We start from the raw sequence: 14,992 nt of genomic DNA, 5'->3' as shown, positions 1-14,992 counted from the left end.
ACAAGCAAGTAGTAAAATTGTTTTAGCTGCTTGGCGTTTTGTAATTCTTTTCCTGCCTTTCGCCTAAGGGTGGCAGGGCAATGTCCATTTTGCCCATTAGCACCAGCCGCCCCTGGCGCTGACTTCGATACTGTGTGCCATGATATGCTCATTTTGAGATTGGCACAACTGAGTATCCATTGAACTGCACTTGCCTAGCCATCCTCATTCTTCAAGGGCTGAACCTTCCAGGTCTCCTCGGGCAGTGCTTCTTTCAAGTGTCATGCATTGATCTTCGGGGTCTAAGCCCTGTACTTTTCAACATCTATGTTAGCCCCCTGGCCGACCTGGTGGAACACTGTGAATTCAAATCATCTTTTCCCTATCATTCCCTCGGGACAACTCTGGGTCTGTGAACTCCTGCCTGGCTCGTGTAGCCTCATGGATGAACAACAACTTTTTGAAACTGAATGGAGAGAAAACAGACGCTTGGGCTTGGAAAGAACGCACCCCTTTGGGGACCACAACACTTGCCAGATGCTCTGAGCGATTCTCCTGTCCCTGCCCTCAAAGTAAAGAATCTTGGCTTCTTGGTGGACACTAAGCTCTCTATGAAGCCTTAGGTGGCAAAGATATATGCAACCTGTTTCGTGACCCTGAAATGGCTGCAGAAATGTATCTGGATTCTTACCCCAGCTGCCCAAAGAGGTGTCATCTAGGCCTGCATTAGGGCAACATCCTTTACCTGGGAGTTGATAAAACCTCAATGAGACGTATGCAGTTGGTGCAGAACGCGGCTGCCAGGTTGATTCACAGACTGCCCAAACATGCATCAGTATCTCTTCTCCGTGGGCTTCACTAGTGAAGGTTGGAGATCAGGGTCAGACTGGCCGTAGCGGGCACTGGGCATTTTCCCGGTGAGCCGGTTTTTCAGTAAACTATTTACTTTTCTGTATTGTGTACCTGAAAATAGAATACAATTAAAATAAATAGCAGTTGCACTATGGACAATCCCCTATCTAGGCTATAATTCATCCCACAAATAAATATATTTACTGGATTTATTGGAGCGGGGAGACATGTTGTGGTGGCCCCATTAGCATATCTTGCGGGGGTCTCCTCAAGTTTCGTTACGGCACTAATAAGTGGTAGACCAGTCCCCCTTTTAAAGCATGAGAGAGTTATTTAAAAAACAGAAAGGGGGGAAATGTGCCTGTTAAGGGTGACCTTGGTGAGTTTCCGTCACCATAACTGCAGTAAGAAATAGGACAGGAATGGATGAAGAGGTAATTATGTTTTATGGACTCAGTGAATGGAGAGATCCGCACAGGCAACAAGCACAAGGAAAAGATTCGCCTCTAGGCGCTTCCATGCGGCACAGGCACAGCTGGCCAAGATGTGATTCTTATGTAATTCCCATTAATGAGCATCTTAGTTTCACAGACTACCTATTTGGATAGCTGGGATAACTGTGGCACAAGAGAAAATTGGTAAAATGAGAATGCTAAGATTCTTATCCTCCCACTTACATGTTAACTACCTAACCCCCCAAACCACATCATCTCCTCAGCGACCTGACCACTGCAGTCAGGGGGCAACTGAAAGCTGTTCCGGATTACCAAATAGGGAAAGTAGGCACCGTCCATGGGCCCCACTCTATTTAGGGGCTCAGCGACAACAGATCAAAATTATATTGATTTGACCTTAAAAGAATATTAAAATCAAACTTTCTTAAATTGTTTCCAATGAATGTTTCTTTAATAACATTAACAATTGTTAATATGTTTAGTTTTGTGTAATAAAATTGTTTATTAAAATTGTTGGTTGGTAAAATTAAAAACGTATTAGAAGATAATTTGCGAGGGAGGGCCCAATATTTGATACCGTCCCAGGATGCTTGTTCCCGGTCTAGGGAAGACCTGGCTTGGCAGTTCGGGCTGGACTGTTCCCATGATGCAGAGGGTCAAGACTGATTTGCATATGGCTGGGTCTGAACAAGGGTGGTGAAGTGAGCGAAATAACGATGATGGATCGAACCCTGATCGAATAGTGACTGGGGGTGAGTGTCTGAAAAGTTCCAGCGCTCTGTCCATCATCTTATTGTGTTTGCATTGTTCGCCCCAAGTTGGCAGGGTATGCCCAGACGTGGGTCCCTTGCTCACTTTGCCACTCGATTCAAGCTCGCCTGGCTGGGGAGGGGGATTACCCGGTCCCTTGGCAGTTTGGGCTGGGCTGTGGTCATGAGGAACAGGGTCAAGGCTGATTTGCATATGGCGATTTGCATATGGCGGGGTCTGATCTGGGGTGGCAAGTAAGGTAAATAATCATGGATTTAACCCAGATCTAACAGACTGGGGTGAGAGTTTGAAAAGTTTCAGCGCTCCGTCTATCATCTTCTTGTGTTTGCACCGAAATTTCGACTGCCTAGGAGCCTTCACAGTGTTTAATCCGGCACTTTGTATTCACAGCGCGAACATGGAACTTCACCCTAGTACAGTGACAACGCAATACGAGGTTCAATAGGACATGCAATGCAATAGGACCCAAAGAATTTAAAAGGCATTCGTAATCGTAACCCCGTTGTGCCGTAGACGTCTTCTCATTTGAGGCACAAAAAGTTTAAAAACACACACCGGCTCGGGATTAGGCCGGGATACAAAGTACCAACATACACATTTTTGTACAATGCGTGTAGACTACTACTGAAATCACTGAGCCCGCAGGGCAAAAACATTTGTAACTAGTTTGGTTCTGTTAAAAACATTTCCCCTGCTCTTGGGGCAGATTTGCGCTCTATAAAAATGCAATTACCCCCAGTCCTGACAGCAAACAGTTGTGTAATGAAAGTGGGCGTTCTAAGGAAATGAATAGCCGACTCGGTGGAGTGACGAGGGCTGTGAGGAGTGGCCTAAGGGGAGGCACGCACGGCATAGGCTGCTGTTACAAGGAGGCGAGGGGTTCCTAGAGGGAACTCACAGCCTGTTATTTGGTGCCTACCGTTTGTGCACATAACAGCAGCGGTCACGATGGAAGGCGAGCAGCAGAGCCAGGGAAGTAACCAAAAACGGCAGTTCGATAGCATGAGTCAGCTGGCCGCAGCCAAGACCCCCGAAGAACTGGTGTTCACCTACAAGGGCATTCAGTACCCGACCCTGCTCTGCAGCCCGGAGACTTTCGAGGCGCTGGAGAAGGACTTCCACCCGCGCCCAGACGATGTCATAGTCGTTGCCTATCCGAAATGTGGTAAGATTCCCTAGAAACGGTGCTTGATTTGTAAAATAATCATGATGCTAACAGTAAGTGCTGTGGACCAAAGTTCTTCCCAAGCTGCGACCGGCGCTGTCAAAGGTCGGGGTGCTAATACCAAGAATGCACAGTTTTAATTCACCTCATGCCAGTTCAGTCCACACTAGACACTCCCTGTCTTTAGCTCACTCTCGCAGGTTCGGGTTCACCCCTTTCACTCTGTGTTCCGTTCTTCACTTCCTTCTCTCTTGCCCTGGATCACAGTTTGTGAGGAAAAGCAAGCGATGGCCCCTCTAGCGCGGCAAACAAGCTGTGGGATCTGGCACAAGCAAGGACAGTGAACCCTTTGACTAATGTTGGAGCTGTAAAATACAGCAAGTATCAGAGTTCAGTGTGCCCTGTGCCACTGCACCTGCTACACCAGCTGCCCCTAAAAATGAGCGCACGTGAGCAACCTGCAGCCACCAGCTCAAACGAAGCATCTGGAACTAAGCAGTTGTTTTGTGAGCTTTGTAATAATTGCAGGACCTGAGAAGTCATTTTGGTGGAATCATTGTGGCTTGGGAGAGGACAGCCTCACCCGTAGTCCTCCGTTGGTGGAGGCTGTGGTTTGCACCGAGTGGAGGATGAGAGGGGGTGGCAGGGGTAGTTGGAATGATGTAGGGGGGCTAGGAAGATGCGAGTTCTTGGTTTTGCTCAAGTTGTGCCCAGTTTATATGTAATTAATTTAGGTAGTAGTCCCTCTGTTGTAATCACAGTATTGAGTTTGTCCACATGAAATGATGTGTGTTTCGCTCTTTCATTTTTTGTTTGCAAATCACCTCACATAATCATTTACATTTTAATTGCATTTGTAAATCTCTTACTGCTCCTAGGTGGGGTGAGGAATTGCTTGCCTATAGGAATAGCATTCTGCACCATGTAGGAGGTGTAAATGGTAGTGTTGTCTTATTTTGGAGCCTATAGGGGAGCGTGTGATGACCACCGAGGTGCGGTTATCATGGTATTGGATCAGCAGTTAGCAGTGTTGTGGGTGAGGGAGTCTGAGGGACGTGCAGTTTACGGGGTGAAGTATGTTAGCAAAATTGATTGGCTGTGCAGGGCCCTTTGAAGGGGCTTAAGTTATTACATACGATTCCAGCTCATTTTCTACATTAGTTGCTGTACCAGGGTTGAATACTATGCAAGTTTATGGGGCTGATCAGGGAAGAGGTCTGCCCAGATCGACTATGACACAGTCCTAGTTAGGTCTCGCCTGACCCAACGCATGCGCTGGTCTGGCGAGACTTATTGAGAGGGCTCCAAAAAGTGCTACCAGGCCAGCCTAGAGCTACAGTGCATGTGCGCGGGCGCCGCTTTTACCACGATTACTTTCACTTTCGGGGCCACACGGCCGCTTTGATGTTTGATCGCGATCACTTTAAAGGTCTCGCTTTTGGGACCTTATAAGTATTTAGTTATGCAACTGTTGCATGGCTAAACACTTATAAGGTCCCAAAGGCGAGACCTATTGGCTATGCCAATGCTTGTTTTTGAATGACAGGCAGCATGCTACGATGTGTCACTGTGTTGCATTCCACCCATGGCCATCGTTGCCTGTTCAGTTGTCATAAAGTGGTTATTTGAAGGACGCTAGGATAGCATGCTGGCCCTTAAATCAGTTCCACTGCAGTTCTGTCTTATATCAATTTATGAGGGCCAATATGGTACAAGTATTTATTATGTATGCTGCTTTGGTTATAATCGGTTGTGGAACTTATGAGTGTACGCCAGAGCAGCAGGACAGGAGGGTAGGTGTCCTGGAATGACAGTATCTCTGCAAAAAGTGTTGGTGGAATGCTATTTATAGCCTGTAGTAACAATCAAAATCTATGAGGTGGTTGAGGGTTTTGCCTGGGACTGGCTATTCCCCAACCATAGGCTGTGAGCCCAAGGACCTACGTTTCAATCCACGGTTATGATTCTTATTCTGACAGCGGGCTGTCCCTGCCTTGTAAGGCGATTGTACCATGTGTCCCAAGAGTGACTGTTTCCAACTCACAGAGGCGATGTTGATAATCCAGTAGTTCTTATTGCCGTTGGTGTAGGATGTGCCCCGGACGGACTAACCCCACCTGTGGGTGGCTGTAGGCTGCATCTGAGAGCAATTATTCTCAGCTAAGGGATCATTATGTTGCAAGTTACTTCACCTGAGGTTGGCCAATCAAGAGTGGCTATCTCTGGAACAATCAGTCTCTACTTCTCTTCTGAACTTTATATGTTCTTGGATCCTGGTAGAGAGTTCCAGAGATTGGCTGCTTGGACCAATACAGAAGATCTTCCAGTAAACTCTTTATTGTGAGGTGGTATGACGATCTGGGAAGCTAGCCTGGAGCAGAGACTCCTGTTTTGCAGGTAAAGTTTTCATTGTATTCCCAGGTGCAGTGGTCTCTTGCCTTGGAGGATATGTGTACAATGCACAGCTATTTGAACATTGACTTTGCTACAAGAAGTCAGTGGAGTGCTTAAAGAATTGCTGTCATCAGTTCACACTAGTGTAGGCAGAAGAAGAGTCTAACCTCATTGTACTGGATTTATTATAGTTTATGTAAAATGAATCCGGGGACACCAAGGTAAACACCATTGGCACAGTTCAACTTGTATATCACAAGTAAACAATGGCAGGTAGCTTCTGTTGTTCCCCAAGGGACAGGAAGATCCGATGCTAGGGTTTTGCGGAGTAAAAGGTATTTGTAGTGACTTTGTTGACATTTGGCATCGTAAATCAGCTTCAATCCCTGATCACACCTAGGTTTCCCCGCCCTCTTGGTTTGGTTGGTGGGGCATCAATTTCCATTGCAAAAAGTCTGTAGGCTTTCACAAATTTGCAGGTTTGCCTAGGTGCTGGCTGAGCTAGGCTCCAAAATCCACAGCTAACTGCATTACAAAAAAGGTGCTTTTTCACTGCATAAGTGTGGTGTGTCTATGTTGTGTGCCATTGTGGGCGCTAGCGCCACCCACCGAAATGCATTTTTTATGTGGAGGCACGTGGGTACCCTGGTTGGTTGTCAATTTGTGAATCTCAACAGATAACAAAAATTTCCAACACAAAATCGAAATAAATGAGTGATGTTTGTCAGGTACGCACTTTCAAGTTTTGTACGGCATTATGGAAAAGTGAACAGAATCCATGCAAGTTACACCACGTTGAAAACCTCTGGGTGTTTAGATTGCAAAAACAAAAGAAGAGGAGTTCTTGGTAAAAGCCATATTTACAATTTGGCTGACAAAGAAGGCTCTGTCGCCCTGGCAGAGTACTTAATGTCTGCATGGCTGAGACTACTCCGCTTGCCAAATTTAGAAAGGACCAGTAAACTGGCATTTAATCCCAAGACATTGGTAGGAGCCATTGTTACAGTGTTTCCTGTCAATGCCTTTTTACGTTTGATGCATTACTCCATCAAAATGACGGGGCTGTCTATCAATTATGTTTTTTATGTTCAAAAACAAAATCTAAAAGCCTGTTTTTTTTCTTAGAAACATAAATGCCCCCTCACCATGGGAGTCATCTCCCATGACAAGGGGGGCATTAGGAGTCATTAGACACTGCCCCTACCATTGTGGTTTTCCAGGTGGTGATGGGCAGTGAAAACTGACCTGTATATTTGCACATCTAAATTAGGTGGGTAGACATAGAGATCAGCCACAGATGGCCCTTACTCAGTCAGTCCATGCATAGCTGCTAAGGTTTTAGATTGCTATGTGTGATGTTTTCTTAATTTCAGTGTAATTATGAGTGACATTTCACTGACTTTGAACGGCAATTTCTTGTGCTCAAAATCAAGCAATGAGGACGAGGGAAACATAAATATATCAGAAATTGCACCCATTTGAGCGACGAGATGGCTTGTAGAATCATGTGCTCAAACACATGTAGTTAAGCTAAACGGGTGCAAACTCGACTGGCTACCAAAAACTCTAAAAAATGATAAAACGGATAGTAGTCCTTCCCCATCTATACATCAAAAGAGTTGTAGACTCACCTTTTAAAAGAACACAGCAGCACAAGGCATAATATTACACATCTCTTCTTAGAACCCAGGTACTTCTCCAATCACTCACTGACTGTATTCGGGCCTTTGACCCTGTACAGCGCTCCTCTGCCTAGGTTTGTGCTATTAAAATATCACATACTTGGACAGACTTATCTCCCTTCACAGACATTGCACTTCAAAGTACGCTGCATGCACAGGTGCAAGAATGCAAATGTGTTGCTTAGTCATGTATGGAGACTACTGTTATAAGCAGAGAAGCAATGGTAAATACAGTAATCAAATAAAACGTTATCTTTTTATTTAAAATCTACCACTGCAGATCTGGAGAACAATGTTGAAGTTATTGTAATATAGAAGTACATCCAATGATTGGAGCGTTGTCACTGCACGCTTAAACAAATGAAAAAAGTTAAAGTGCTCTTGTGCCTTAAGGAATGTCAGCTTCTCTATGAGCGAGAATCGGATTGACTACAGATAGAACCTGCAACGATTGTCTGAATAAACAGATTAGGTCTAGATAAAGTGACAACATATCCGCTACATAGAATGTAGTCAGTGTGACACTTAGTAGTAGCGTGAGCACTGCAACCCCCGCATAGTACTGGCCAGCCTGCCACGATGACTTCCCCCTGCACCGTGAGCAGCAGCCGCTGTCCATGTCTTGAGGTGACGACTGGTGCCGGTGCGGCATTTTGATCATGGCCTCAGTGCTGCTGGACTCAGTGCAGTGCTGCAGTGCCTGTTGAGGCACCATCACTTGGGTGATGGCCTGGGTCGCGGGTGATGGGTCATCACATTATGGCAGTCGGGTAGGGCATAAGTCAACAATGCGCGGTGTGAGCAGAAACTGTCTGCACAGCCGTGCTGCCCGCTTGTGCCATGGGCGGCTGGGCCCGCCAGACCCACCCTGTGTGTGTATGTGAGTGAGCCCAGAGCAAGCTGAGCCAGCCCCCAAGCCAGCCTGCAAGCAGCGTGGACCGCTTGTTGCCAGCTTTCTGTCATTGTGCTAATTTAGCAGCGCTCCGACTTGTTGATAGCCCAGGAGGCGCTCTAAATGCATGACTTTCCATTTCACTGCGGTGATGTAGACCACCAATTGAAATGCGTTAGTTTAACGCCTAATGGGTGGTATTGGCAGTGCTGAACATGGAAGGAGTACAACCATTCCAGAGATGGACTAGTCTTCCCCACGGTTACACCAGTGGTCCGTCCGCATATATATCGGGCAGCCTGACCATTACCTTCACGGTAAGATTACTCTGTTGCCATTGCGACTGAGTATCCTTACCACCACATATATTAATCAAGTACTAATTTTTCAAAGTTCATCCACCACTTACACTTGTTGGTTTTAGCAGCTCCAGAAAAGCTATTTTCAAAGTACAAGAACTCAAGAAATTATCTGAATATTGAAGCCAAGACTACTGAAGGTGAGCCATAAAGCCATGTCAAGAACTAACCACTTTATTGTCCATTCACACACCATGCGCACACCACACACAAGACTTTCATACAGCCAGCCACGTCCCCGGTCCTACAGATCAGTGAACTCACATCAACATACCCCCTCCATTTAAGGGCCCATCACATTCATACACCAGAGGGAAGAATCCCCATTCAAGACAACCTCTCAAATTGTCATTAACTAAATTGCACACAAACACAACACAAACAAAACTCTCTAAACAGATATGTCCAGACATGACGACAGTTGGTGCATCCACAACCTTAAAAAATGAATAAACAGTTTGACTACATTTTTACCACCTGCCAAGTAACCTCCTTCATTTTGACCATTACGGAACGCATGCCTAGTGAATCTTTACTTATGGCTCCCATGACAGCCACATGAGAAGCAGGAAGACATGTCTTACATGCATCTCTAACGCACTCAGTGTGGTAAATCCACCTCCTTCCGGTTTATGGATGCAAGTTGGGGGTTTCCAAGAATGCCTTCCAAGGTCTACATTGCTCAAACTGAGTGAACATATGTACCTTTGTAACTAAGGCAAACATGCTGGGGAATACTGCCTAAGTTCCCTAAAAGAGCAAGTCATAAAGTACGAAAAACATTAGTTTTTGCCATACATGGTTGTCAGAGAGTACGTAGCATATGTCACGTCCACTGTTATGTGCAGTGCTGTGACTGTAATGCACATGTCATCCAGTAAACTGAACATATACTAAGTTCTGACGGAGGATGAACATGGTAAGCAAGACAAAGATTTTACCTATACGTTTAGCGATGGTTGCAGACTTCTCTTTAATGTTATGACTTTTTTGTGAAGTGCACTATCAACTAAGTGAGAATCCTTTCACCGATGCAAGAGCAATTAGGGCTGATCCATTGATAAACTTAGTTGAAGAGGCAAGTGTTCAGCTTTATGTGGAATGCACTAATTTTAGAGACGGCGCATATGTGTAGAGGCAGGTCATTCTGCCCATATGGAGCCAATTTGGAGAAGTCATTTCCTCTTGTTCTGGTGCTGCGTATGCAATGAATGTTTGTGTGAATGAGTCGGCTGAGTAAAGGTGTCTGGAAGGTTTCTGAAATCTTAGGCAGTATTGAGGTGGGCTAGACCAGTGCTGTGTAAGGCTTTGAACATGTGTTTCAGGAGTTTGAAAAGAGATGTGGATTGGGAGTCATTGAAGCTGTTTGAGGTGCAGGGTGTGTGCGTGTTTGGATGTTGAGGGAGGAGGCTGACTGGTGTATTCTGTATTGTATGGAGTCATCTGCTTAGTTGAGTGAGGGAGTAATTCAGTATTGGGGTGAGTGCGGCATCAATGGGTTTGAATCCGTAGGTGAAGATGAAGTAATGGCATGTGTATCTGTACTACCTTTACTATCTGCCTTCTATCTATTTAATATCCCAGTGAAAGCACAACTAACCTAAGATTTTACTACCTGTTCCTGTCTCTGTCCTGACTAATTCTGTTTACTTGCTAAGTGAACCTATACTAACACCTTCCGTTGCTAGCTACTTGAAGCTTAAAAAAACTTGATTTGCTTGCGCCTTCAGGACATTCACTGTGCTAAAAGTAACTCCTTCGATTTTGGGGATGCAAGTTGGAGGTGTCTGAGAATGCCTTCAATGCCTAAATTCCTCGAACTGAACGAGCATATCTACTTTTGAAACTAAGGCAAACATGCTGGGGAATACTGCCTACGTTCTCTAAAGTAGTAAGCCAAACAAATGTCCTGCGGGACTCATTCACCAACACTACTTATTTTGCTGTAGAAGTGTGAAAACTCAATCAGTAACTTTTTGTTGAAATTCTGTTTATTGAAGTCAAGCAAATCGTACTTGCATATCGCTGCAGTGATAACAATAAAGGAGCAACACAAAGTAGGGTGAAGAGTATACCAGAGGGGCATGAATCTACCCATCAAAACAACCCCTTCCCCATCAAACCTGGTGAGGTAACATAGGGCGTGATACAGAGTCCTCCCGGGGAATAAGCAACAAGGCCGAACGGCCGGAGACGGAGGAGGGCTCGTGGGAGGGGTCAAAATAAGGCTGCCCACATAGAGTCTGAACATCTAGTAAAAAAGGACAACACAGCAACTTGACTGAGTATGCAATAAAGACTAAGCGGCTAGAACTCCTATGTCCTGGACGTTATTCCCACCCCATGAGTAACTATATCACATTGCAGCATTAAGAAACAATCTATACTTCAGATTAAACCAACTAAAACAACCACCAAAAGGAAGACAGAAATTGTAGGGAAAGAAAAAGGAAGAATAGAAATAGAAGAGAAGAAGATCAACAGAGAGAAAGGGCGGCCTCCTTTCAGGGGGGAAGGGAGCGGGAATATAGAGGGAGGGGGAGTCAATGCCAGGCTCGCCATGGGAATCCGGAGACTAGAGCAGGGGTCTGCGGGTACCGGAGTAGAGGGAGTCCTCCCGTTAGGTTTAAATAGGGCGGCTTGGAGATTCCAGCTCCTGACCCTGAGAAAAGTGTGCCAGGGAGTCCTCAAAAAGTTGCAAGGTGCATAACCTGGGGGGCATCAGATGGGAATGCTCAGTTTTAGTGAAGTGTCGTATAAGTGGTTGCCAAATACAGTCAAATCGGGTGTCTGTATGATTAAGACGTGCTGTGAGTAGTTCGAGGGCCAGGACATCCCACAATCGCAGGAACCAGGCAGCTATGGAGGGGGGGGTGGGGCTTCTTCCAGCTGGCAGCAATGGACTGCCTCGCTGCCCCCAGAAAATGGAGGATCAGGTGCCATTCCGCTGTGGTCATAGCTTTAAGCATGCCTGTTTTAATGCTCAAAATCGTGAAGGACGGGTCAGAAGGGATCGGGATCCCCACCATGTTTTTGATATGGCTGAGGACCTCCTTCCAAAACAGTGTAAGGCCCGGGCAGGACCACCAAATGTGCAGGAAGTCCCCCTCGGCATTCTGGCATCTCCAGCAGAGTGATGGAGAGTTCGGGAACATCTGATGTAAGCGAGTGGGGGTATAGTACCATCGTGTCATCAATTTGTACGCTGATTCGCGCTGGGGAGTACTAGGATACACCTTGGGGCTGTCCCTCCACAGGCGAGTCCACGCCCCTGGAGAGACCTCGGCGGCCAGGTCAGACGCCCACCATGTCTGGTATCCATGAGGTGGGAGTTGTTGGGAGTGCTGCAGGACGTAATACGTTCTGGAGATCAGCCCCGTGAACCATCAAATCTACGGACCAAAGACTCGAAGGGGGTAAGCTGCGGGTTGCCTCTCGGGCGTAATCCGGAGAGCTAAGCCAGTGGCACAACTGGTAATACTGTATGCGCGCGGTGTCTGAAAGGCGAAAGGCCTGTTTACACTGCTCAAAGGTGCGAAGGGTCGTGCCCTGGAAGAAATCTTGGATGTCACGGCGTCCCTCCACAGTCCAGGTGGCAAAGGTAGTAGGCGATAGGGCGTGGGGAAACAGAGCGTTACGCGTTAGAGGTGTATTCGGAGAAGGGAACGTTGTAAGGCCCGGGACACTGCCAACCTATCCCAGATCTCCAATACCGTTCTCGTTGGAGTGGCTAAGTAAGCACTATGGGGGGCGGGATTCATGCAGGATCCAGGCAAGGTCCCATAAGGTCCGACAGGCTGCTGCCCGATCCATATGAAACCAGTGTTTCTTGATCTCGGGGACAATCCATTCAGAGAGAAACCAGTGGTGACAGGCCCAGTAGTATTCCAGCAGGTTAGGGCAAGCAAGACCACCCCGAGACCTTGGAAGTATAAGAATTTTGTGGGAGAAGCGCAGCCGTGATTTTCCCCAGATGAATTTAGTGAAATTGCGCTGGAGGGCGGGAATATCCCTCCGTGGTATGGGGGTAGGAAGAGATTGAAAAAGGTAAAGTATTTTGGGAAGAAGAGACATTTTAATAGTATTAAGGCGCCCCTACCACACCAGGGGGAGACCTTCCCATCTACGCATCTCGTCCCAATTGGACTTTCTATATCTGGGCCAGTTAGCCGTGGTCCAAGACTCCAGCGTAGGGGTGAGATCCATCCCCTGGCAGCGAATCGAGACATCAGTCCACTGGACCGGACGAAGGTCCCGCAATTCCTGAATCTCCGGGGCCGAAAGCATAAGATTAAGGGCATAGGATTTGGCAAGGTTAATTCGATATCCTGAGGCGGCTTCAAAGGTCCCCAGAAGTGTCACCACCGCTGGAAGAGATATCGCAGAAAAGGACAAGGACAGTAGAAGGTCATCAGCAAAAAGGGAGGCTTTGTGCTCTGTGCCCGCCATAGGTATGCCACGGATATCTTGGTTACGACATATAGCAATAGCTAGGGGCTCAACCGCAAGGGCGAATAAGACGTGGGAGAGGGGACACCCCTGTCTGGTACTGCGGTGAATAGGGATGGGTGCTGTTAAGGAGCCATTAACTTGAATGCGAGTGACAGGCTTCGCATAGGGAGCCATCAGTTTAGAGATCATCCCCGGACCCAAGCCTACTTTCTGAAGAACCCCCCCGAAGGAAGCCCCAATCAACACGATCAAACGCCTTTTCGGCATCCAAGGACACCAAACAGGCCGGGATGTTTCTGATACGCACCTTCTCTACCAGGTAAGCTATCCGGCGGATGTTGTCCGGCGATGGCGAATAAAGCCCACCTGGTTGGGGTCGATAAGACCCGGTAAGTGGGGCTCTAAGCGATTCGTCAGAATCTTCGTAAATAATTTGGCATCCGTGTTCAGCAGGGCAATAGGACGGAAGGAAGCAGGCTGAGTCGGATCCTTGCCTGGCTTGGGAATAAGGACTACTTCCGCCTCGTTCATCGTAGGGGAGCGGCCCAAGTGATCAGTGAAGCTATTAAACAGGTGCAAATGATACCGCAGTTGTGGATAAAAAACCCGGTAAAAAGTGACCGGCAAACTGTCAGGGCCCGGGGTTTTGCCCACCGGGAGCTGTTTCAGTGCCTTAGCGATTTCTTCATGAGAGATCGGGTCATCAAGCAACTTTGAGAAGTAGGGATCGAAAGGGTCCCACGGGCAGGAATCGAGAAAGGTCGCAACACTGCGAGTAAGGCAGGAGCATAGAGGTCCCTATAGAAGTCCTCGAGCGTATGGCTCTTGTCAGCTTCCGAAATGGCCCAAGAGCCGTCCGGTCTCTTAAGCTTAGCGATGTGAGATCGAGCAGTCTGGGCCTGAAGGCGCCGGGCAAGGCACGCCCGACCTTTTCGCCGCCCATATAAAACTTTTGTTTGAGAGTGACTAAAAGCGTTCCACCTTGTTAGTTTGCTGAAGGCGTAGCTGGCCCCGGAGTTCTGCAAGGTGTCGCTTGTTGCTAAGGGATGGATGTGCATGATCCCTGCGCTCCAGGTCTTTAATGTACCAGGAAAGGTTGGATTCAACCAAATGTGCCTCCCTGGACCGGGCAATGGATATGGAGGTAATAACTTCCCGAATGGTGGCTTTAAAGGCATCCCAATGAACGTCTTCAGGGGTGTCGGAGAGCGAATTGGCGATGAAGAAGGCCTCGATTTCTTTGCGAACATCCGCCAGATCAACAGGATCTCAGAGGACCTGAGGGGGCAGCCGCCACCTAGGTAGAGGTGCACGCCGAGCATCCGGAGGTTGAAGCGTAAGCAAGACATGAGCGTGGTCTGAGATCGATATATCGGAGATTTCAGCGCAACGTAACTGATGGATCAGGGGGAGCGATAAGAAAAAATAATCAATACGTGAATAGGAGCGATGTACGTGGGAGAAAAAAGAGTAATCGGGGGAGTCCGGATGTAGGTGTCTCCAGGTGTCAACAAGGCCAGAGTCAGTGAGGGCATCCCGCAGCGACGCCGACATCGCCCCGGTCGCACGGTTTTGCCTGCAACGTGCGGTCCCTCTCAGTGTCCCAAACCAAGTTAAAATCGCCGCCAGGGACAACAGGAGTAGTAAGGGAACGGAGAAGGGCTCCCAAGTGCAAACGAAGAAATGCGTCTTGTTTCTGATTGGGGGCATATACATTGATGAAAGCGTAAGAACCCCGCCCCCAATCCATATGGACCTTGAGATACCTTCCCTCAGCATCAGCTGTATCTTTGATGGACGTTTCTCGCCAGCCTGCCTTAAAGAAAATGGCCACACCTCAAGTTTTGGAAGGAGAGCACGCCCAGTGTTGAATGGGACAACTACGATGGGACATGAGGTTATGTTATGTTATGTTATATGCTTTTATATAGCGCACGGATGCCGCAGCAAAGTGGCGTCCCGGCGCTTATGGAGAATAGTAAACACAACAC

The 14,992-nt window shown here is 47.3% G+C and overlaps 1 protein-coding gene across 2 annotated transcripts in view; it reads left to right on the top strand.

Annotated features, from left to right (window-relative positions):
* Window positions 1-2,850: 2,850 nt before the first annotated feature.
* The window catches only part of LOC146798240 (sulfotransferase 6B1-like), a 464,989-nt gene continuing 452,847 nt past the window's right edge, over window positions 2,851-14,992 (top strand). The window contains exon 1 of one of the 2 annotated variants that reach the window (XM_085625520.1): window positions 2,851-3,222. In XM_085625520.1, coding sequence (XP_085481646.1) covers window positions 3,006-3,222 — 217 coding nt within the window. In that variant the 5' untranslated portion in view covers window positions 2,851-3,005. The remainder of the gene's footprint in view (window positions 3,223-14,992) is intronic. The other variant, XM_085625519.1, reaches the window with a different exon arrangement.

This window comes from Triturus cristatus, chromosome 9 (assembly GCF_964204655.1).
Source record: "Triturus cristatus chromosome 9, aTriCri1.1, whole genome shotgun sequence".
NCBI lineage: Eukaryota > Metazoa > Chordata > Amphibia > Caudata > Salamandridae > Triturus > Triturus cristatus.
The sequence above is the reverse complement of the archived record's forward strand: the minus strand, read 5'-3'. Positions and strand labels throughout refer to the sequence as shown.